Source organism: Carlito syrichta, unplaced genomic scaffold, assembly GCF_000164805.1.
Source record: "Carlito syrichta isolate Samal-C Ts95f unplaced genomic scaffold, Tarsius_syrichta-2.0.1 Scaffold115649, whole genome shotgun sequence".
Classification (NCBI taxonomy): Eukaryota; Metazoa; Chordata; class Mammalia; order Primates; family Tarsiidae; genus Carlito; species Carlito syrichta.
Window position 1 is genome coordinate 115,538 of NW_007059745.1, and position 22,628 is coordinate 138,165.

Here is a 22,628-nt window from a genome sequence, read left to right on the forward strand (position 1 = left end):
CACAAAATGCGAGAGAAATGCATATGTTTGTGTCGAGTCTCAGTCTGTCGCCCAGACCTGGTGCAGTGGCATGATCACAGCTCCCCACAGTCGCTACTGCCTGGGCTCGGGCAATCCTCTCTCGGTAACCTCCCAAGCAGCTGACGTTGCACCCAGTGAGAAATCTTTTAATGCGTGCAGTTATTTTGTCAGTTTTTACAAAGGATTTTTGTGTTAGATAGTTGCAGTGGTATGTTGGTTCACAGATAGGGCTGCCCTTATTGAAATCAATGAACTGCAACTCGTGTCAATGAGAGTTCTCCTGTTTCGACCTCATTATGTTTGAAAAGTGAAATTGCGGGGTGTGAAATGGTGTTTTCAGCAGGTGGTTCAAAAGCGTTTCGTAAACCCCTATATATAAGCCTCACCAATTGACTGTTGTAGTCAGGAACACATGACCAATCTTGTCTTCTCTGTTCCCTCCCAACCCTACCCACCCAACTATGTTATTTTGAAGCAAATCCTAAATATCATAATTTCATTCATAAGTTCTTCTGTATGTTTTTTTTGTGAGTATAATTGTGAAAGCATCTTTTTATTTTTGGCAGGACATTTTGGCAGTTAGATCATGGCAACCATAGAAGAAATTGCACATCAAATTATTGAACAGCAGATGGGAGAGGTATGTCTAGTTTACAGTTCATTCACTGACTCAGCAGACTTTTATGACTTACTCTTAATGTGTGTGTGGGTCTGGAGGTCCAGACATGAAGACATCCCCTGACTTAAGATGGCGTCTCCCACCTGTGAGAGATTGTTGGGAGGTAGTGCCGTGGTGGGTGATTGTACAGGACCCTGTGGGAGCACAGAAACAGCCAGTCAAGAGTCGTAGAGTGCTGGGACCTGGCCCGGGAATGTTCTTCGAAGGGCACAAAACCTGAGGCCAGTTTTGGTGGACCAGTAGGAGTTAGTTCAGTGTCATTGCAGACATCTTCATTTTTTACATGCATATGTCCTGTTCCTGAGTAAGAGGTACCATCCTCTAGAGGTTCTCTGAGTATCATCTGGGGACGCTTTCAGAGTGTTTCAAAGCCATTTTCGCAAGAATACAAAGATGTTGTTTGCCTTTCCGCTATTGTTCTCTCACAAGTATACCATGGAGTCTTCCACGGGCTACACATGTGGTGGTATTTTGTGATGAAATGTATGAGTATGTATAAGGTTTGCATAACTCAGGAGCCATTATTTTCCACATGGCCAAGTACAGCATCATGCTTGAGTAAGAGACCCATTCCGCTTGCAGCGTTGACCAGCGGATTTCAGTATCGTTTCTGATCCTTCGTCACATCCTACCTTCGAGCTGCTGCTACTTTTTGTCCAGCTCGGTGTAGTACGAAGAGCAGTCAACCCAGTTAGAAAAGGCCTTTACGACTGTCTTTCCCCTCTCAGACAGTAACTGTGAAACCGGATTGTCTAATTTTGGCCAAAACAAGGTATTTCAACAGATTGAATGAAGAAGCAGAACAGGATTTCAGCTTCTATTAAACCAGACATTACAGCAGTTTGCAAAGATATAAAATGCTGCCATTCTCCCCACTGCATTTTTGTTTACTTGGAAAATAAACTTGTCACGAAATGTAAAGTTATGTTAACATTTGATGGGCTGTTGTTTTTAAATGAACCAAGTGTTTTGAAATTTTTCTTTGGTTTCTAATATGTTAAATATCAGTAGCTACAACCCACATGAACAAAAACTCCTTGGGACCCTCATTGGTTTTTTTAGACTGTAAAGGGCTCCTAAGACCTAGGAGCTGTTTCCATAACCTATTGTTCTTTTCTGTGGAAGGGTATTTGGATTGTTTTGATTTTCGATTAGTGGCATTAGTATGCTGCAGTCAGTCTCCTTTTACTCTCTAAGCAGAATGTTCCGACCCAGTGATGGTTGCACCATGCATGCCCCTGAAGGTCTTTAAGAAATAAGTGGGAGCCACCAGTCTTTTATTTGATTCACAATGAATATTGCTGATAAAAAATAAGTCAAAATTAAATAGACCACAGCTGAAACTTTACATGGCAAAATGTTTTATAGATAAATTAGTTCAAAAATCACATCTTGTAGGTATCATTGAAAATTGCATACCCGGCCAACTTGATGAGATGTCGTCTCTATAATAAATCAAAAATTAGCTGGGCATGGTAGCGCGTGCCTGTAGTTCCGACTACTTAGAAGGCTGAGGCAGAAGGATCACAGGAGCCCAGCAGGTTGAGGCCGTGGTGGCTGGGAGTGTGCCACTGCACTCCAGTCTAGGCAACAGAGTAAGATTCCAATTCAAAAAAAAAAAAGAAAATTGCAAAAATTGTTGGGAACAGGTAGAGTCTGAACTTGGTAGAAAAAAACCTGTGTAAAATAAAATTGACAACAGTTAAAAACTCTGCCCAGAAAAACAACACTTGGTAGTAATAATGGCCAACAAAGAAAACTCAAATTGACAGCAACCGTAGTCAGTATAATTTGCTTTAGACAGACTCAGTGAATCAGAACTTTGTTTCAAATTTTGCATTAAAAAGAATCTGCCGAAAATAATTGGAGTAAAAGAAATGAAACAAGCTGGGCTCAGTGACTCAGCCTGTAATCCCGCGCCTTTGGGAGGCTGAGGTGAGTGGATTGCCTGAATCCGCGGATTCGAGACCCGCCTGGGCAGCGAGACCTCATCTCTACAATAAATCAAAAAATCAGCCGGGCGTGGTAGCGCGCGCCTGTAATTCCAGCTACTCGGAAGGCTGAGGCGGAAGGATCGCCGGAGCCCAGCGGGTCGAGGCTGCGGTGGCCGGGGCGGCCACTGTACTCCAGTCTGGGGGACAGAGTGAGACTCCAACTCAAAAAAAAGGAACAAATTTTGAAACAAACCAACATTGCTGTCTTAAAATTGAACCAAGGAATTTAATTGGCTCAGTGACGTTTACTCTGGAAAATACTTGCTCTGTATCAGAAGCTCTTTGTTAGTGAACTGGCTTTTCCCAAGCTACCGCATCTCCACAGCTGGCGCTTCTGTGCCCGTCCCCGAGGCCCGGGTCGTGCGGTCATCCTTGACTCTTCCTTCTCCATGTTGCACCCCAGCCCTTCAGTGTGTCCTTCACCTTTCTCTCCTTAAAAAAAATCTTAAATCCAATTATTTTTATCCCCAGCTTGGCTGCTGCCCTTTTTTTGGCCAATATCTCTGCCCATATGTGAGGGGGAACCTCCCCAAAACCTAGACTTTATTTTTTTAAATTGTGTGTTTATTCTCACATGTTTAAACTTGGGTCACCTCCAAAGTGCTCTCTGTTTGATACAGTGCACCTATCGAGATGCTTTTTCCACTGCTCAAAACAGTTTTTGAACTTGTTCATTTTGATGCCTTTTAGTGCCTCAGCCGTATTTTGTTTCATGTCTTCCACATTAGCAAAATGTTTCCCTTTGGGGACTTTTTTCATCCTGGGAGACCAAAAAAATGTCACTTGAGGTGAGATCAGGTGACTAGGGACAGCGTGGGGTTTCGGTCAAGAACTGCCGAAAAGAGCGCGGTGTGGGCAGGTATATTGTCATCGTGGATTAACCAGGCGCCTGTTTCCCACAACCCAGGATGTTTCTTCTGCAAATGGAGATGCAGCTTCTAAAAACTTCCAGGTCAAAACTGTGTTTGACCGTTGGATCTGGAGGAACAGGTTCTGAGTGTGCTCTAAGGGGCCTGCCCTCCCAAAGGGGATCCCAGGCTTTTGGGTCCCCCCTCGTCTAATCGCCAGATATCGGTCGTATCTGCAATAGCATCCTTTATAAGCTCCCTTAATTTTACTCTTGAACATTCCCAGTCTGTTCTTCACACTACATTTAAAATGACTGCTTTTTGCCTTATTTTTTTGAAATTAAGATTTATTGAGAGGACAGAAAAGCTCCCACAGTGGGAGGGCACCAGAAGGGGTTGTCCTTTGGCATTTTTTTTTAAGATGGGGTCTAACTATTGCCCAGGCTGCCTCAAACACTTGGGCTAAAGTGGTTCTCTTGCCTCAGGCTTCTGAATATCTGGGTAAACGTGCCCTCCAGAGTCTGTCCATTGCACACAGTAGGAAGCCTTGGCTCCTGTGGCCTTGCAAAGTCTCGGAGGTCTGACTTGGCTGTCACTCAGGCCAGGTCTGCCGTAATCCCTGCCCTCCGCCTTTTCACTCTCCTGTCATGCCGTGCACCTTGCATGTGTCAGATACACTTCCTCCTGCCCGGGCCTTCTGGGTTCTGCTTTTCTCTGGGATGCTTGGCCCCAGGTGGTCCTGAGCCTTGGTCTGTTTCTTCTCCCAGGTCTGTGCAAAAGTGCCAGCCCTTAAAGAGTGCCTTCCTCATCACTTGTGTTGTGTTGGTGTCTCACCTTGCCTGATCTTTCTTCCTAGACGTGCACACCTGGCATTACTTGCTTATTTATTCGCTACCTTTCCCATCACAAAAAGGCTTCATGAGGGCGAGGGTTTGGTTTTGCTCACTGTCACATCCCAGGATGCTGAGCAGCTGCTGGAATGGCCCCAGCGTGTGTCTGAATTGAAGGTGGGATGGAAGGAACCAAACAGTGAGGTTAGGTGTTCTTACTGTTGTGCTTTCTTTTATTTCTGTAAGATGAAATCTTTTGGAAGTAGAATTGGTCATTTAAAGAAAAAATTGGTCACGTGTGTGCACACGCTTGCTGAATATGTATGTAATGGTGTGCGTTTTTAGCTTTGAAGGTAGGATGAAATTGTGTTATTAGAGAAGAACAAATGAGCCGCCTGCTAACTTGACTTGCTGGTGTTAGATTGTTGCAGGACAGCCAACTGGGCAGAAGGTCCAGCTCGTGACAGCCCTCGGTCGCGGTGCCCAAGGCAAGCAGTTCATTCTCACCAACCGCGATGGCTCCACTTCCAGCAAAGTCATTCTGGCCAGACAGGATTCGGCTCCAGGAAACGTCTTCCTCACCACTCCAGACGCGGCGGGTGTCAACCAGTTATTTCTGACCACTCCTGACCTGTCCACACAGCACCTCCAGGTACACAGCTGTAGTCGTGCCTTTTCCTCTTACGCTTAAAAGCAGTACAGAGCCTGTCGTGCATCCTGCCATTCCGGCTTTGATGCCTGCGTATTCAGTGCGGGGAATCTGGCGAAAAGTCGCGGCAGCGCTTTTGGTAGCCACTTTCTCCCATGGGCCGCTGTTCTCTCCTACAATCCTCACCCCATGTATTTTGAGGGGTTCTTTGTACAGGCAGGAAGTTCCGCTCTGGCTGGCTTCCGCTGCTATTCCACGGTTATATTAGTATGATACGAGAAGGGGGTTTGATAAAGGATGTAGAGAGCTCACGGGATCACCCAGGAGGCTGAAGAGGCAGGCCACGCCAGATTTTCAGAAGTCCCTGCTGGCTGGAGAGTGCTGCAGAGCCGGCTTCCAGACACCTCCTGCTTCTGCATTGGGAAGTGTCGAGCCAAGAGCAGCCTCCGTAGCTGCAGCTTCCAGAACCAAGTGCCTGCCACAAACAGGAAGCTGCCAGGTGAAGAAGCCTTTCCTGGGCTGCTGGCATCAGCCCGTGCCTCCCCATGGGCACATCTGCATGACGCAGCAAGGCGTCTTGCACGGCCTGCTTGTTGCTGGAACCCTGTCAGCCGTGTGGGTTAACATGACATCGTTTCAGTTTTTGCTAGAATATAGAATTATACATGATTCTTGAAAGCCCCAGTTGACACTTTTGCCCACCGCTTGCCTGTGGTTATGTAGGTGTCTGTATTGCTGGTTGCTAAGACTGTACGCAAATACAGTGCACCTTAAAGTTTGTTTCCAGAAACTTTTTGGAGGCTTGTCTACTTAAAATAAAGTTCCATGCTTTGTGATGAAAAATTGATGAAAGAACGTCCCTATAAGAGTGGGAAAACGTCTAATTCGTAAGATGTAAAATTTTGCCTATGTGTCCTGATATATCCTCTTCTTCCGACAATGTTTGTATTATTTTTGGAAACTAAGGCAGAAAATGGATAGGATCACAGGTAAGGATTTATAAGTTGTTTTTTTGGACAAAAGTCACACAAATGTTTATATCATACTTACCTTAATTTCTTTGTTTTTTAATTAACAGACTTAGTTTTTTAAAACCATTTTAGATACGTAGTAGAAAAACTGAGCATTGAGTGCAGAGTTCTCACATTACCTGCTCAACCCGCAGCTTCCACTGTTTTTAACATGTTATGTTAGTTTGATGCTTGTGTTGCAATTAGTGAACAATATTGCTGCATTGTTAACTGAAGTTTGTAGATGTTCCGGCTTCTTGGGTTTTGCTGCTTGGCCTCTTTTGTTCTGGGATCCCCTCCAGGATGCCGCATTACATTTAGCGACTGCAGCTCCTGCAGCATCTCTTGTTTTGATGACCTTAACAGGTGTATTGTGAGATGAGCCACCACTGGACTTCCTCCAGCACTCTTCTCCTGTTGAGGTGGGCTTGTGGGTTTTGGAGAGGAAGAGTGCAGGGATTCAGTGCCATTTTGTCACATTGCACACAAGAGACACATCAACACGATCTTCCACTGGTGGGTGGCTTGGGTCACCTGGCTGGAGTAGTACTTGTCAGGTTTCTCTGTTGTAGGGTTAGCTCTTTATTTAAAAATAAAGATACGGTTGGCACTTTGCATGCCTCTCTGAAGGCAGTGAGAGAAACACGGGCACTAGTTGGAATTCCCTTGGACTGAGATTTTGTTTCTTGTCTGATAACCTGAGATGGGATGGGGCGAGTTCTTTAACTTCTCAGTGTCTCTTCCGCCCTGAGGAACAATAACAGATCAAACATGAGTGCCCTTTGCAATAGGTGTGATTTGTTTAAGAGGACTGATCTTGTGGTAGAAGACGAAATGCTGCCACATACTGCATAGTGAGGGATAGTCTTCTTAGGCACCATTTAAAGTTCTTGAAACCAGAATCACCCCTGACGGCATTCAGACTCCTGAGTGAAGGAATCAGGAGAAAGGGTTGCCCTGACAGCTGTTGGAAAGCAGGGAGAGTATTTACCAAAGCCACAGCACATTCTGGGGGCTGAACTGAGTTGATTCACGTTTCAAAAGATTGAAAGAAAATGATGAAGGGGTTGAAAGAGGAACCTAAAAGAAGAAACCAGTATTCCCTTGCCAGCATCCTGCCTCCTATGCCTGGTGACTGGTGACTGCTCGCGGCCCTCCCGCGGCCCCCTCCTGGTGGCTGCGGCCCCTCCTGGTGGCTGTGGTGCTGTGGCCGTCAGACTCCATGCTCTCCGCCTGCATGTCACCTGCGGCTGGGCCTGGTCCTGAGAGTCTGTGCTTTTCTGTAGCTGCCCTGTTTGCATGATAGTAGTTCGTTACGTAAACAAACTGTTTCTTTACAACCTCTTTTTTGTTTAAGAAGTTCGGAGTCATCTTTTTACAGCATGATTAGCTTATTTTTGTCATGTTATTCCATGTGGAAAGGTTCTCAGCTTTCTATAGGTTCGGGGCTTAAGGTTAACTTGTGAAAAAGAAAGCAAATAGCAGACAAGCAAGACTGACGGCTGTCTTATTTCCTAGTATCATGAGAGCATTGTTGAGTAACAACGACTTTTTTTTTTTTAAGCTCTTAACAGATCATTCTTCCTCAGACCAGGGACCAAATAAAGTCTTTGACCTTTGCGTAGTCTGTGGAGACAAGGCATCAGGTAACATTAAAAGTAATCTCTTATGTGTGTTTTAGGATAACTGCCACACTGCCGTGATTCTTCTACCAAAAGTAAAAAGACAAATAACGGTGTAGGTCATTTTTAGGGTTCATATTTGCAGACTTTAAAATGTAACTAATTTTTTTCTTTATTTACTTCAGTATAATTTGACTTGTATGGTGTAAAATACCTATTTCAGGAGATTATGAAAAGTTTCACTTTTTGAAAGTAAACATGTAGAAAAATTTTTGAATGTAAAAGCTAGAAGTTTTGGCAGAAGAATCATTTAAAATTAGGAGTTGTGATCCTTAATAACATATTACATTAAGTTTTAACCTACCTCTTTGGCCTTGTTTCAGAAGACAAGAGTGATTTGAGTTATTGAGATGGAAGATTCTGATTAGCCCTTATTTAATGCTCTGCATAACTGAGCAGTCTCATTAAAGCTGCTGCTAGTACTGCTAGTACACGGGTTAACTCAGGCTAATTCTGGCCATTGTTACTTCATGCCAAAAATACACGCTTGTGTCTGATCATGTCCATTCACAAATGCCAGCAGGATGTAAAGGGCCCGGTTTGATTTCATTAATCTTTTCCAAAGCTTCATTGCAAAAACTTCCATAAGAGGTTTTTTCAGCGTATGTTCAGTTTGTTCAGTATGACTTGTGATGTAGCAGGTTAATCAAAGTATAGCAGATTTCTTCAGTTGTTTCAAAAGCAGAACTCACAATGAGGAGGAGCATTATTATATTTCAAATACTAGCTGACATTGTATGTCTTCTGGGGCATAATTTTCAGTATGTAACAACTGAAATTTGTGTGTATGCTCAGAAGTGAAAATAGTTTTTCACTATAATAATGGGATTATGGGGATTTTGTTCTCCTTCCCAAATTTTTCATATCATGTTTATCATACCTTACAAAATTTAGAGCCAGGTGTGATGGGTCACACCTGTAATTCCAGTACATTGGGAGGCCAAGGTGGGAGGATCACTTGAAACCAGGAGTTCCAGACCAGCCTGAGCAACATAGCAAAACCCATCATTAAAAAAAACAAACAAACAGCCAAGCATTGTGGTCGCATATCTTAGCCCCAGCTACTAGAGAGGATCACTTGGGCCCGAGTGGTTAAGGCTACGGTGAACTGTGTTTGTACCACTGTCCTCCAGCTTGGGCAACAGAGCAAGACTCTGTCTTTAAAAAAGAAAAAAAAACTTCACATTGTTCATTTTATGAAAATATGAATTTATCATTCTTGGATAACTTCTAAAAGTGTTTTTTATGTCAGAAACTCAGAAGTCTCAGTTTCCTCTTGCATGTTGCTGTTTAAGGGGAAGAAATGGGCTTGTTTCTGTTCTAAAATAGTATGACTTTTGTGTTTTCTTGAACATATTATCTCTAGGACGTCATTATGGAGCAGTAACTTGTGAAGGCTGCAAAGGATTTTTTAAAAGAAGCATCCGAAAAAATTTAGTGTATTCGTGTCGAGGATCAAAGGATTGTATTATTAACAAGCACCACCGAAACCGCTGCCAGTACTGCAGGTTACAGAGATGTATTGCGTTTGGAATGAAGCAAGACTGTATGTATGAGCTTTTAAGGAGCATACTCTTAAGGATGCCAGCAGACTAGATGCATATTCCACTTAGCACGTTAAAATATGTCCGTTATTGACATACGTAAAACTTGTCACATACATGTGTTTTAATTTATAGTTTTTCACTGAAAGCATAAGAATGCATATACATATGTATGCATTTTTAATTTATTCAGCCAATGTATACTGGCTGCTTATGTCACGAGCATGTATTTGTAGTTTGAATTTGGCAAAAAGTCTAGCTAGATAGCAGTTTCCTTGCTGATTAGGTGTCTAACAGTGACGAGTAAGACCATCAGGTAGTCGGTACTGACTGAGCCCTTGCCGCGCCAGGCCGGCTAGCGGACAGCGGCATCATCCTCCTCTCCTGGCAGCTCTTCACGTGCACTGACCTGCCCCACGTTACCCTCAGTAAACCGAGAGGCTGGAAAACCAGCCCTAGGTCGCCCAACTCAGACATGGCAGAACTTGGCTTTGAACCTGGCCGTTTGACAGCAGCCCTGCACTCTTTCCTCAGTGTTAGGAGCTAAAATCTCTCTAGGTATTCCATGTTACCGGCATTTGAGAAACGAAGACCAGCAGTTGAATTACTTCTCAGAAATCTCCTTGTCCTTATTTAAATAAAGATCTTAGGCCTTTCTCTGTCCTTCTGTCAGTGTTATTTTCAGTTGATTTCATTTCAGTTCATCTTTTTAGCTCTCACACAGATAGGAAAGCTCCTCCTAACTTCAGTTCTTTCTATGAGCTTTTAAAAAGAGGGGTTCCTCTACATTTCTACCCCAGGAATGGGGAAGCGGAGAGAGAGGGCGAGAGACACAAATGGCCGGTCTCCCTCCCCTGAAGCTGCTGCTGGACTCGCACGTGATTTCCAGCTTGGCGGTCATCTGGGCAGTTCAGTGTGGCAGCCACATCTCCCGTCATCTGCGTTGCCGACTAGAGCTCACGTTTGTAACTGCCTCCAAGTGCTTTATTTGGATATAATAGTTGCATGTGTTTTTGCAGCTGTTCAGTGTGAAAGAAAACCCATCGAGGTATCACGAGAAAGATCTTCCAACTGCGCTGCTTCAACAGAAAAAATCTACATCCGGAAAGACCTCCGGAGCCCATCGGCTGCCACTCCGACTTTCGCGACAGACAGTGAGACTGCAAGGTATGGCGAGACAGGCAGTTGGGAAGTGCCTGGTCTCTTGGCTTTCTCCCCAGTGAAACCAAGGCTGAGGTTTGTGCTTACTTGTTCCAGGTCAACAGGACTGTTAGATTCAGGAATGTTTGTGAATATTCATCAGTCTGGAATAAAAACTGAGTCAGCTATGCTGATGACATCGGATAAGGTGTGTTTAGTACTATTTAAACTTTTTTAAATGTTTCATTTTCTGTGTCTTTCCCATCACTTTGGTCAATTGATTTGTTTAAGTATTCTCCATACGTGTTGCTTTTCTTAAAACATAAATTATCAACTGTTTGGTAGAAATAGTCTTTATTCCATTAGGACAATTGTAGCGTCAACATGAAATCAACAAACACTTAATGTTCTAACAATTTCTTTCATCTTGAAATAAAAGTCCTCAGAAAAAGAAATTTACTAGTGCAAAATTTTTAATGTCCCTTTTAGGGTTCCCTGCAGATTTGTTAGTATAAAGAGAATTTTTTCTTTTTTTTAGAGTTGTGGGGTACAAGTGGGGCTTTCCTGCATGAGTAGGTTGCATGCCTGTGAAGTTTGGTCTTCCAGGTGCCCCTCTCCCTTGTTAGTGAACTGGGTACCCAGGGTGTTGCCACACACCCTCCTGCCTCAGCCAGCATTGTTCGCTGTCTGCCAGTCCCACTCTTATGTGCGTGTGACTAGTGTTCAGGGTCCACTGCTTACGAGTGAGAACATGCGGTATTCAGTTCTTTGTTTCTGCCATAGTTCACTTAGGATGATGGTCTCTAGCTGCATCCATATTGCGATGGCCATGATTTTGTTCTTTATGGCTGCATAATATTCCATCATGTATATGGACCACATTTTCTTTATCTGGTCCATTTTCAGTGGGCATCTGGGTTGGTTCCATGTTTTTGCTATTGTAAAAGGTGCAGCAGTAAACATATGTGTGCAGGTGTTTTTTTTGTAGAAGGATTTATGTTCCTCTGGGTATATTCCCGAGAAGGGGATTGCCGGATGGTACGGAAGCTCGACTCTTGGTTGGTGAAGAGACATTCTTAGCACTCCCTAGTCAGAAGACTGATTTGAGCAAAGAAGAGTGGCCTGCCAGCCCCTCCTGTTACATGCTCAGGTTGTCTGGTTCTCTTAGAGATGAGCAACTTTCTGCTCCGTTTGCTCTGTGTACTGGGCAAGGGGGCTAAAGAAAAAAAGGTTGATTTATTTAGACTGAGCATGTAAAGTTTATACTTTTCAGAAACCCCTTATGAGAACAAGAAGCAAACTTTTTCCTGAAAATGCATATCTGAAAACAGATTTTAGGGTTCGTATATGGTGGCTCGTGCCTATAATCCCAGCACCTTGGGAGGCTGAGGCAGGAGGATGGCTTGAGAGCAGCTTAGGCAACAGAGTGAGAACCTGCCTTTGTACAAACAAAAACAAAAATACCAGATTTTAGGGAGCCTTTGATGAGGGCTTCTCTCAGCTTGCAGTGGCGTCTGGTTTTATATGAGCTGCAAGATTATTTGTCCTTTATGTAACTTTTGACTTAAGTTATCAGATTATCTGTTGCTGGATTTGTTACATATGTGTTGCTTGATGCTTTAAGGCGTTCTAAATACTTGGGCTCAGAAATCACATTTTATGTGCCACATATTAGCTGCACAGCCTCAGACAAGTTATTTGACTATCAGTGTCTCTTGCTTTCCTCATCTGTAAAATAAGAATAGTAAGGGTGTCTGTGGTATCTGTCCATTTGCATTGCTATAAAGAAATACCTGAGGCTGGGTGATTGGTAAAGACAAAAGTTTTGTTTTGGCTCACAGTTCTGCCTGGTACTGAGCTCTACTTCTGGTGAGGCCTCGGGAAGCCTCCAGCCATGGCAGGAGGCGGAGAAGGCGTGTCCCTTGGCAAGAACCGGAACCATAGAGAGGAGGAGGGGCCAGACTCTCTTAGACAACCGGCTCTTGAGTGACTTGGTAGAGCGAGGACTCATGACTGTGAGAAGGGCACCAAGCCATCCACAAGGGATCTGTCCTCATGACCCAGACACCTCCCACCAGGCCCCACTTCCAACACAGGGATCACATTTCAGCAGGTTTAGAGGAGACGAACATCCAAACTGTATTGCCACCTTCCAGGTTGGACTGCAACATGTGGTTACTAAGTGTGGCAGTCTGGCTTCTTGGCATGTTTTTTGGAATTTTCTAGAATTTTGCTTATCCTTGTCCATGTGATTCAGGGCTAGAATGGTAACCGCAATTTCGTTGACATACCAACTCCTTTAGAAGAATAAGGGAACTGAGTTTTGCTGAGGGACTGATTTGCCCAGACACTGCTTTTGCATGTGCCTTTGTATTAAATTGTAACCATCTTCCGTAAGTTTCTCTAACACGTGACTCTAAAACTGTGAAGTCACAGGATGAGATTTTTTTTTTTATGTTGCCTGAGATTCTTCAGTGACAAAACTTTAAAATCTAGGTAGATATGTTGCTAAATGGAAGAGAATAGCTGCTCAGTATTGGTTGAAAATAACACTTAAAAATGGCAAGTGCTGCCGGGCTCGGTGGCTCAGCCTGTAATCCCTCACTTGGGGAGGCTGAGGTGAGTGGATTGCCTGAGCCCGCGGGTTCGAGACCCGCCTGGGCAACTTGGCAAGACCTCATCTCTACAATAAATCAAAAAATGAGCCGAGTGTGGTAGCAAGTGCCTGTAGTTCCAGCTACTTGGAAGACTGAGGCGGAAGGATCGCTGGAGCCCAGCAGGTTGAGGTTGCGGTGGCCGGGAGCAGCCACTGCACTCCAGTCTGGGCGACAGAGTAAGACTCCAACTCAAAAAAAAAAAAAAAAAAAAAAAGGCAAGTGCTATGCTTGCGCCCACCCACATGTGACAAGGCTGCTTGGAGCAGTGGCCAAAGACACGAGCTTGTGTGGGCGGCCAGTCCTGCCTCAACTGGTTACTACCTGAGCATGGGGGTCATTCTCTTTGTTGGAGACAGAATGGTGCTGATTTCTATTTCATAGGGTTGTTATGGGGATTATGTATACATATATAAGGAGTAATCATGTAAGAACTTTGCAACTGATGAGGTGTTCAGTAAATTATTCTGGGACCACTGATGAATTTGGGCAGGGCACAAAATTATTGTATTCTACTTATTAACTCAAATAAATTTCACGTAAGCTAAAGAATTGGGTTTCAGTTTGGGTTATTTATTTATGATTTGGAGTCTCACTCTGTTGCCCAGGCTGGAGTGCATTGGTATGATGATGACTTGACCTCCTAGGCTCAGGCGATCCTCTTGCCTCAGCCTCCCAAGTAGCTGGAACTACAGGTGTGTATCACCTGTATCGCCTGATTACTTTTTAAGTTTTTTGTAGTGATGAGATCTTGGTATGTTGCCTAGGCTGATCTTGAACTCCTAGGTCAAACGATCATCCTGCCTTGGCCTCCCAAAGTACTGGGATTACAGGTGTGAGCCACTGTGCCTGGCCAGGAGGAGTTATAACAAATGAAACCTCAAGGAAAGACATGCATTACTTCATGGTTAATTACACCAAAAACAAAAACCATGAAGTATTTGTCAAAAAAGTACCAATAAGGCATCTTATTTTTTAAATTTTATATTTATATATTTATTTATTTATAATTTTAAGGCAAGGCAACTTAAAAAGCCTCTCATTAGATGAGGATGGGAAAACATTTTTAAAGGAGTTTAATAAACAAATATATAAAAGATCTATTAATTTAAAATAATGCTCAGAACAGTTCATCTGTCACCCTTCAAGGTTGCTAGGGCATCCACTTGTTGCTCTGAAAATTGAGAACTAAATGGGAGAAATCAAGCATTTATCTGCCTTCCCTGTACAAACTATATTTCTGGATAATCAAGCAGTTTAGGAGAGAAAATCCTTTTTCGTAAAAGAATTATAGCTGGTGCACAAAGAACGTCTGCCAATTGGCAGACATAAAGCATGAAGACGATCAGGACAGCACTCAGTGGGTACCAGAGACACGTGTCTTAGCCATGTGGAAGATGTTCATCTCGAGGAGGACAAAGCAAAGAGGACAGTGGACAGCTGGCCCGCTTCTTAGCACACTGCCTGGCACATAGCATGTTCAGTTAAAACAGTGTCTGCTGGGTTTTGGAATATGTGCATGATCTGATGGGTGCCATGGGGGCCTTTTCAATATTGTAAAAAATGTCTTGGCATCACAGAACAGAGACTAAGCCAGAAACCACAGTAGAAGCTGGTATACCAGGGAGTCTGTTAAATAATATGTTGGCCTTTTTTCCCACTTTTCACTCGTGTCAGTTCTTTTTTTTTTTTTTTGAGTCAGAGTCTTACTCTGTTGTCACCTAGGCTAGAGTGCAGGGGCACATTCACGGACCACCACAGCCTCGACCTGCTGGGCTCAGGTGATCCTTCCACCTCAGCCTTCCAAGTAACCGTAACTACAGGCACACGCCACCACGCCCAGCTAGTTTTTTTGATTTATTGTAGAGATGAGGTCTCATCATGTTGCCAGGCTGGGCTTGAACCCCTGGGCTCAGGCAGTCATCTTACCTCAGCCTCTTAAAGTGCTGGGATTATAGGCTTGAGCCACCGTACCCAGCCAGTATCAATTCTTTACATTTCTATACAAGTTTATAGTTTATAGAATAAGTTTTGGAAACTGTCATAACAGTATCAGAGTGTATATCCTTTTATAAATTGTCTAATATCTTTGTGTAAAAGAAGAAATGACTGTGCATGGTAGATTGGTGATTAAGTGCAGTTTTGTTTAAAGTAATTTGCATAAACATTTAAGAAATGTATCTGATATATATTTTTTATTTAATTTAATTTTTTTTTTTGATTTGGAGTCTTACCTCCATCATCCAGGTTGAAGTACAGTAGCATGCTCCCAGCCACCATAGCCTCTACACGCTGGGCTCAGGCGACCCTTCCGCCTCAACCTTCCAAGTAGCTGGAACTATAGGCGCACACTACCATACCCAGCTAATTTTCTGATTTGTTGTAGAGACGAGGTTTCACCATGTAGCCTAGGCTGATCTCGAATCCGCAGGTCTCGAATCCGCAACCTCGGCCTCCCAAAGTGCTGGGATTATAGGCTATGGCCTGGCCATATCTGATATTTTTAAACTAATATATATATATATATATATTTTGAGTTGGGAGTTGGAGTCTCACTCTCACCCAAACTGGAGTGCTCCCGGCCACCGCAGCCTCGACCCACTGGGCTCCGGCAATCCTTCCACCTCAGCCTTCTGAATAGCTGGAATTACAGGCGTGTGCTACCACGCCTGGGTGATTTTTTTTTATTTATTGTAGAGATGAGGTCTCGCCAAGTTCCCCAGCCGGGTGACGAATAAACTAATATTTTACTCAAGAAATTTCTGAAAGCTTGGAGCTCTTTGATTTTAGTTTCTAGGTTTCATTTATTATATTTATTTTGGTGTTCCATAATCTAAAAGTGGGTATTATAGATTATATAAATATTGATACCAGTTTACAGAATTTTAATACTCCTTTTTTGTTTGTTTGTTTGTTTAAAGGCTGAATCATGTCAGGGAGATTTAAGTACGTTGGCCAGTGTGGTTACATCATTAGCAAATCTTGGAAAAACTAAAGATCTTTCTCAAAATAGTAATGAGATATCTATGATTGATAACTTAAGCAATGGTGGTACCTCTTTGTGTGAATTGCATCAAGAAATGCAGACCAACAGTGATGTTTCAAGGTAAGATCTATTTTGATCTTAAGTATCCTTTTCTTTAAGTGTTTTTTAGTATTCATAAAAATATTTTTATGCTAAATACTATGTATAGAGGTTCCAGAAAAAAAGTATGGGTTGATTATCCCTTACCCAAAATGCTTAGGACTAGAAATATTTCCCATTTCAGATTGTTCGGATTTTGTAGTATGTGTATTACCTGATGGGTACCGTGCAGACCTTTTAGATATTTTCAAAAATGTCTCGGCATCACAGAGCAGAGAATGAGCCAAACATCACCGTGAGTCACGTGGGTCTTGGCCCTTGGGGGCATCGTGGTAGCCTGCCCGTGCGTGTCTGGCCTGCACAGTGCCCTTTTATTATCCTCTGGGGGAAGTTTGCGTGTGGGAATCAAGCACGTGCAGCAAAGATGAGGTTGGCCCGTCACATGGGTTCAGGTGTGCGATTTTCCGCCATGACGTCACGTTGGTGAACAAGTAGGTTCAGATTTCGAAGCATTCCGATTTTTAGTATTAGGGAAGCCCAGCCAGTTAGATCTGGACATTTTAAGGCATAGCAAGTTGTACTTCAAAACCAGTGTTTAGTATAAAATGTCCAGCAGGTTACGTTCCAAAGAACAAGATCAGTAAGTGAAATGATAGGATTAGAAATGTAGCCTACAAATTTAGGAATTCTTTTTCCTCTAAAGATGATAATCTGCACCCGACGTTTCAAATACTTTAGTTGCTGAATTCTGTCTTCTGTGTGTGTGGAGGAAAGCATTTGTCTTCAGGCAGCCATGTCAGTCCTCCTTGTATTCTAGGAGGACCTTGTTTCTTACTGTAAAAGACTTGGTTGACTCAACTACAGTTCTAAGTTACACTTGAGGAAAACAGTATTAAGTTCATTTTTTGTTCTGACAGTGTTAGTAGGATGTAGAATATAAATTTAGGTTTTCCCCACACTTCTGTTTATTATTTACCATATTGTAAGAGCTGGGCATGGTGGTACATACCTGTATTCCCAGCACTTTGGGAGGCCAAGGCAGGAGGATTCCTTTAGGCCAGGAGTTTAAGACCAGTCTGGACAACATAGCAAAACCCTGTCTCTGAAAAATTTTAAGGACTAGCTAGATGTGGTGGCTCACGACTGTAGTCCCAGCTACTTGGGAGGCTGAGAGGGGAGGATTGCTTGAACCCAGAGGTTCAAGTCCAGCCTGGGCAACAAAGTGAGAACCTACTTCTAAAACAAAAAAAAAACTGGTGAGTAAACTGCATGTAAGACTCATGATAAGTACTTTGTTAAACATGAAATTTTAAGGAACTCTAAGAGGACTAGTATTGAAAAATATGGGGAACTATTTTGAATAATTATTTGCTAACATTGGTTAATTTTGCATTCTAATCTCAGACTCACAGTTTGATGTAAGCACATAACCACAAGTTTAAAAATATTTCCTGAATTTGTAAATAAAATTAGGACCTAACTTTTTATTGTGTAAAATAATAGTTAAGTCAACATAGGTTTTCACCCTTGTTCTTTGTAACTTCTGTGTATAAAATAAAATAAATGGACTTGTAGTATCAAATGTATAACCTTTAAAAGTGTATTTTCTACCAAAGCATGAGGATTTTTCTCCCTCATAATACCTGAATGTGACAATCTAGTATTTCTTTCTTTTTTTTGAGTTGGAGTCTCACTCTGTCACCCAAACTGGAGTGCAGTGGCATGCTCCCAGCCACTTCAGCCTCGACCTACTGGGCTTCACGATCCTTCCGCCTCAGCCTTCCAAGTAGCTGGAACTACAGGCGCGCGCTACCACGCCCAGCTAATTTTTTGATTTATTGTAGAGATGAGGTCTCGCCAAGTTAGCCAGGCGGGTCTCGAACCCACGGGCTCAGGTAATCCACTCACCTCAACTTCCCAAAGTGCGGGATTACAGGCTGAGCCACCAAGCCTGGCTAATCTAGTATTTCTTACCATACATAGGAAATGTAATTTGTTGCTTCCAGAAAGAGTTGTAGATGTCAGTGAACTAGAATGTTCAGTATACACCAGAGTTCTATTGTCTAAACAATATTTTAGGCGTAGTTCTTAAGTCCAGAACTTTGTATGGAATTGTTATTTTATAGTGGAGATTGGCCAAGCTCACCAGCTTCTGATGTCTCCTTCCAGGGCATTTGACACTCTTGCGAAAGCATTGAGTCCTGGAGAGAGTGCAGCCTGTCAGGGCTCCATGGAGGGTGTGGACGGAGGTGTGCACCTGATGGCTGGAGACGCGAGCACTAACTACATCGAGAAGGAGGGGCCGCTTCTCAGTGATTCCCATGTAGCTTTCAGGGTATTTCTGGGATTTTTTTACTTTGATGTTGTGTTATCATTTGATTTCGATCTTCCTTTCAACAATCAGAATATGTTTGTTGTGCCAGAAATATCACTGATAGAAATTCAGAATAGCAGCTAAAAGCTACACGTCTGGGTGTATATGAGACTGTCTCAGTAAAGCATCCTGTTTATAAGTCAGTTGTCACAGCAGTTAGTGGGCCTAAGTCTATAAAAGTTAGATTTTAGAACTACTGTAACATAGGTTTTGGTGGTTTTTTTAAACTTTACGTATTGGCTTTCATGTGGTGTTGGATGCACTGCTTTTCTTTAATGCCTAGCTACTCCTGTAGTGTAAATCAGGATCTAAGACTCAGATGTTTTGCTCTTACATAGTAACTACATGGGATTTCATTTGCTACGTATCCCTGTAATTAACTAGCTTTCAGCACTGTTATAAGGTGTAAATTATTTAATACATTTTAACCTTTGGTTTTTAACGTTTTCGCTTTCAAACCATTTTGGAGAAGGCACGCCTGCAATTTATTTTGTTCCCCCAAATACATTTATTTATGGTGAAAGCAATACATGTAGAAGACTGGAAAATCGCTTTCGACTGTTTGATTCGTCCTCCAACTAAGGTCTGAATCAGAGCTAGAGATGCAGTCGCTGTCGAGACCTGCACCGAGAGCCTGCGGCTCTGATCCCTGTTGTTTTAGCCATTCGGCAGTGGTGTTCTACCCGCGTGGATTTTGTTAGCAAGATGTGTGCAGAACCACTGAGAGTACAGAGAAGGTTTCACTTAGCAATATGGCAGTCTTGAAACACCTGGGAGTGAGTCTCATAATTTGCTATGGCTGATAAAACGCCATGGATTTCTTCGGAATATGTGCACTTATCAGATAGGTATGTGTGTTCCTGGTAGAAATAACGCAAGGCAGGTGGCACATTGCCAGAATTGCATGTAGTAATTTTTGTGTGTAAGATTTGACTTGGTAGAAATAGCCACAGAGAACACTCACAGTGACAAATAATTGATGTACTTTGAAAATAGTCAATAATATATTAGTGAAACCTAATTATGTAACCTTTTACTAAAGACATGGGAAAAATTAGAAATGTTTTATCTACATTATACAGGAAAACTTTTTATGGATGCTATAAAAATAATTGGAATAACCAGTATCATTCTTTTTCTTTCTTTCTTTTTAAGACAGGGTCTCCCTCTGTCACCCAGGTGGTGTGCATTTGCACAATCATAGCTCACTGCAGCCTTGAGCTCCTGGCTCAAGTGGTCTTCCCACTGCAGCCTCCCAAGCAGTCAGGACTAAAAGTGCACACCATCACGTCCAGCTGCTTTTTCAATTTTCTGTAGAGAAAGGATCTCACTATGTTGTCCAGGCTGATCTCAAACTCCTGGCCTCAAGCAGTCCTCCCACCCCAGCCTTCCAGAGTGCTGGGATTACAGGTGTGCACCATCGTGCCCAGCCAATATTTTTCGTAAAAATTATGGCAGAAGCTATGGACAAGTGTGGAACAAGGCATAGCTTGATGTTTCCTGTTGTTCTTTCTTATTCTAAGTAAAAGGCAATCTTTTGTTTTCTTAGTTTTACTTTTTCCTTAGGATTTAAATGGGAGGAAGGATAAAATGAGACCGATGTAGGAAGAAGACCCATTGCAAGGAAAAACACCGGTCACTCTTTGGAGGTAGAAGTCGTTGGCCTTTTTTATTGTTGACGTGGGTCCTCAGAATAGCTGACTCTCTGAAATGTTTTGGACAGATGAATTTGGCACGTTAGAGCTTTTTGGTTTGTTTCTGGAACTGTTTTCCTTCCGTCTTTGACCACCTGCACTCTGGGTGTTCTCACAGTGAACCCTGCATTTTCCTGCTCCCCTGGGAAGGACAGCTCTTTCTCTGACTCTTACAGGCCTGTGAAGTCAAGTGCTTTGCTGCTCAGTGCTTTCCCTGCTGAGCTCCTAGAGCCTGGTAGTTTCGTGGTTGACTCTCTCCCTGAGGTTTTCCTGGCCGTGGGTTTCAAGACTTCTCTAATGAAAAGTCTCCATCCTCTCTTCCTGCTGAGCTCAGTGACCTTCAGCTTCTCTGTGGTGTTTTGTTTAGACTGTGGTTGGCAGCGTTTTGCAAGTACACTCTTTCACTGGAGCCTCACCAGGTTGTCTTGTGGAGGTTAGGGTTCGTATTCTCATGTTGTGAATGAAGAAATATTTCGAGATTTTCAGTGTCTTATTGAAAGCAATCCAGGTAGTGGGGAAAGGGTGCAGTAATGAAACTGAAAAATCCAGGCCAGTCGTCATCAACGTTCTCACCAAGCTCCAGAGTTCTGGGCACCCTACTTCACGCGGTTCTTGCAATGTCCCTCAGTGATGTCATGGTATGTGGTGCTCCTGTTCTCGAGACACGTGAGGCACCTCCCAGGCTGTCTTCTCGTGCCTGTGCTCGCCATGCCAAAACCACAGGCTTTCCGGTCCTTGGTGGCCCGGGGGAGCTGTCACATGCTCCCCGGCCCCGCCCTCCTCCAGTCCATAGTCAAACCTTCGCCATTCTTGAGCCTGGGTTTCTTCGTCAGCATCTCCATTGCCATCTTTGGGGCCTTCCACGTTTTCTTTCTTGAGCTCTTACAGTGATACCTTTGCTTCTGGTCTCCCCCACTTGTCCTGTGTGTGGGTACCAGTGTGTTGTTTGTTGAGGGCTCATCTCATTAGCCTGAGAGCCTCCGGTAGCTTCCCCGTGTCCATGTGGGGTTGAGTCCGGCCTGCATGCCGTGACCTTTTGGGGCCCAGGTTCTGATCCAGCTGCCCGTTGCTCCCCTGGGCCATTCCCTTCTCAGCCCTTGGCATTTTCATCGAGTTCGTCCCTGAGATGACAGCACTTGGCACGCCCCATGAGGGAGTGTGTCAACCAGGGGCAGACAGGTACTGGGAGCCGGAAGCAGGGGCCAGGTCTCCCAAAGGCAGAGGCATGCAGGCCCTTCTCGGCGTCAGCACAGAGACTGCTGGGCAGATCGTCGTAGAGGCAAGCAATGTCTTCTAAGACACGTTGGTCTACACACTCAGCAGGAGGCATTCAACTTTTTCAAAATAAAAGAATGTGTCATTCAAATCCACAGACATCTTGGGAAAGCTGTTACGTCTTTATTGTAGAAACTCACCTCCTGTGTGGAGGAAGAAACCTTTGTCTTTCAAGTCTGAAAGACTTGTCGAACAGATTATTGTTTCTTCAGCCAGCATTAGCTTTCTGGTTCATAACGCTAGAGGTGTGTTAGAAATGTAAACAGGCAAATTATAAGACACTTTCTCTCTCTCTCTTTCTTTCTCTCTCTCTCTCTCTCTCTCTCTCTCTCTGGTAGAGACAAGGTCTTGCTATATTGCCCAGGCTGGCCTTGAACTCCTGGGTTCAGGCAGTCTTCCCTCCTCAGCCTCCCAAAGTGTTGGGATTACAGGCATGAGACATTACGCCCAGCCCACTTCCCCTCTTTATAAAATAGTACAACATGGTATAATAGTTTCAATGAGTTCCTTTAGCTTACATTACAAACCATTTCTATTTCATGATGAAAGCAGCAGAAAGTTTTCAGTGTGTAAATCAGAACCATTAGATTCACTTTTTACGCATTACAAGTTTTTTCTTTTTAAAGGCAATTTCAAACTGTTTAGCAGAAGTTATTCTTTCTTGTTGTTTGTATCTTACCCCTTCTGCCTAAAACTAATAATTTTTGGTAATTCCCCTTATTTTCCAGGCCTTTTTGTCCTACTCACTTTGAGCAATTCTGAAAAGGTCTGAAAGTTCTCTCTTTTTTTTCAGTACACACTTGTGTAGGAACAGTTGCATCCTAATCATTATGTTTACGACGTTTAATCTTTACTTGCCTACAGTTCTCTAAAAATCATCTTAAATAACTATTTTAACTTACTGCTCCAGTAAACATTTCTTAAACACTTAAAAATTGTCTTCTTGTTTGTGGAGTTTTGACTGTTAACTGCCCTGTCGTTTTACTACTTGGCACATTTATAAACAGACGTGCCATTTGTGGCTAATATTGAACAAAGGCAGTTATCTTTTTATATTTTAGGCAATATTTTTGTTTGTTTCAAACCTCAAGCCTTTTTAGATGAATTTTTAATCTAATATTTCTAGATAATTTTTGGAAGAAAACCTTT

At 43.1% G+C, this 22,628-nt stretch overlaps 1 protein-coding gene across 3 annotated transcripts in view; it reads left to right on the forward strand.

The window, feature by feature from the left end:
• The first annotated feature begins 584 nt into the window (after positions 1-584).
• Positions 585-22,628, forward strand: part of NR2C1 (nuclear receptor subfamily 2 group C member 1) — a 38,681-nt gene continuing 16,637 nt past the window's right edge. Inside the window, exons 1-8 of one of the 3 annotated variants that reach the window (XM_008073083.1) lie at positions 585-661; positions 4,794-5,024; positions 7,596-7,677; positions 9,080-9,259; positions 10,277-10,424; positions 10,515-10,605; positions 15,973-16,157; positions 18,306-18,471. In XM_008073083.1, coding sequence (XP_008071274.1) covers positions 608-661; positions 4,794-5,024; positions 7,596-7,677; positions 9,080-9,259; positions 10,277-10,424; positions 10,515-10,605; positions 15,973-16,157; positions 18,306-18,471 — 1,137 coding nt within the window. In that variant the 5' untranslated portion in view covers positions 585-607. The remainder of the gene's footprint in view (positions 662-4,793; positions 5,025-7,595; positions 7,678-9,079; positions 9,260-10,276; positions 10,425-10,514; positions 10,606-15,972; positions 16,158-18,305; positions 18,472-22,628) is intronic. The other 2 variants (XM_008073092.2, XM_008073099.2) reach the window with 2 other exon arrangements.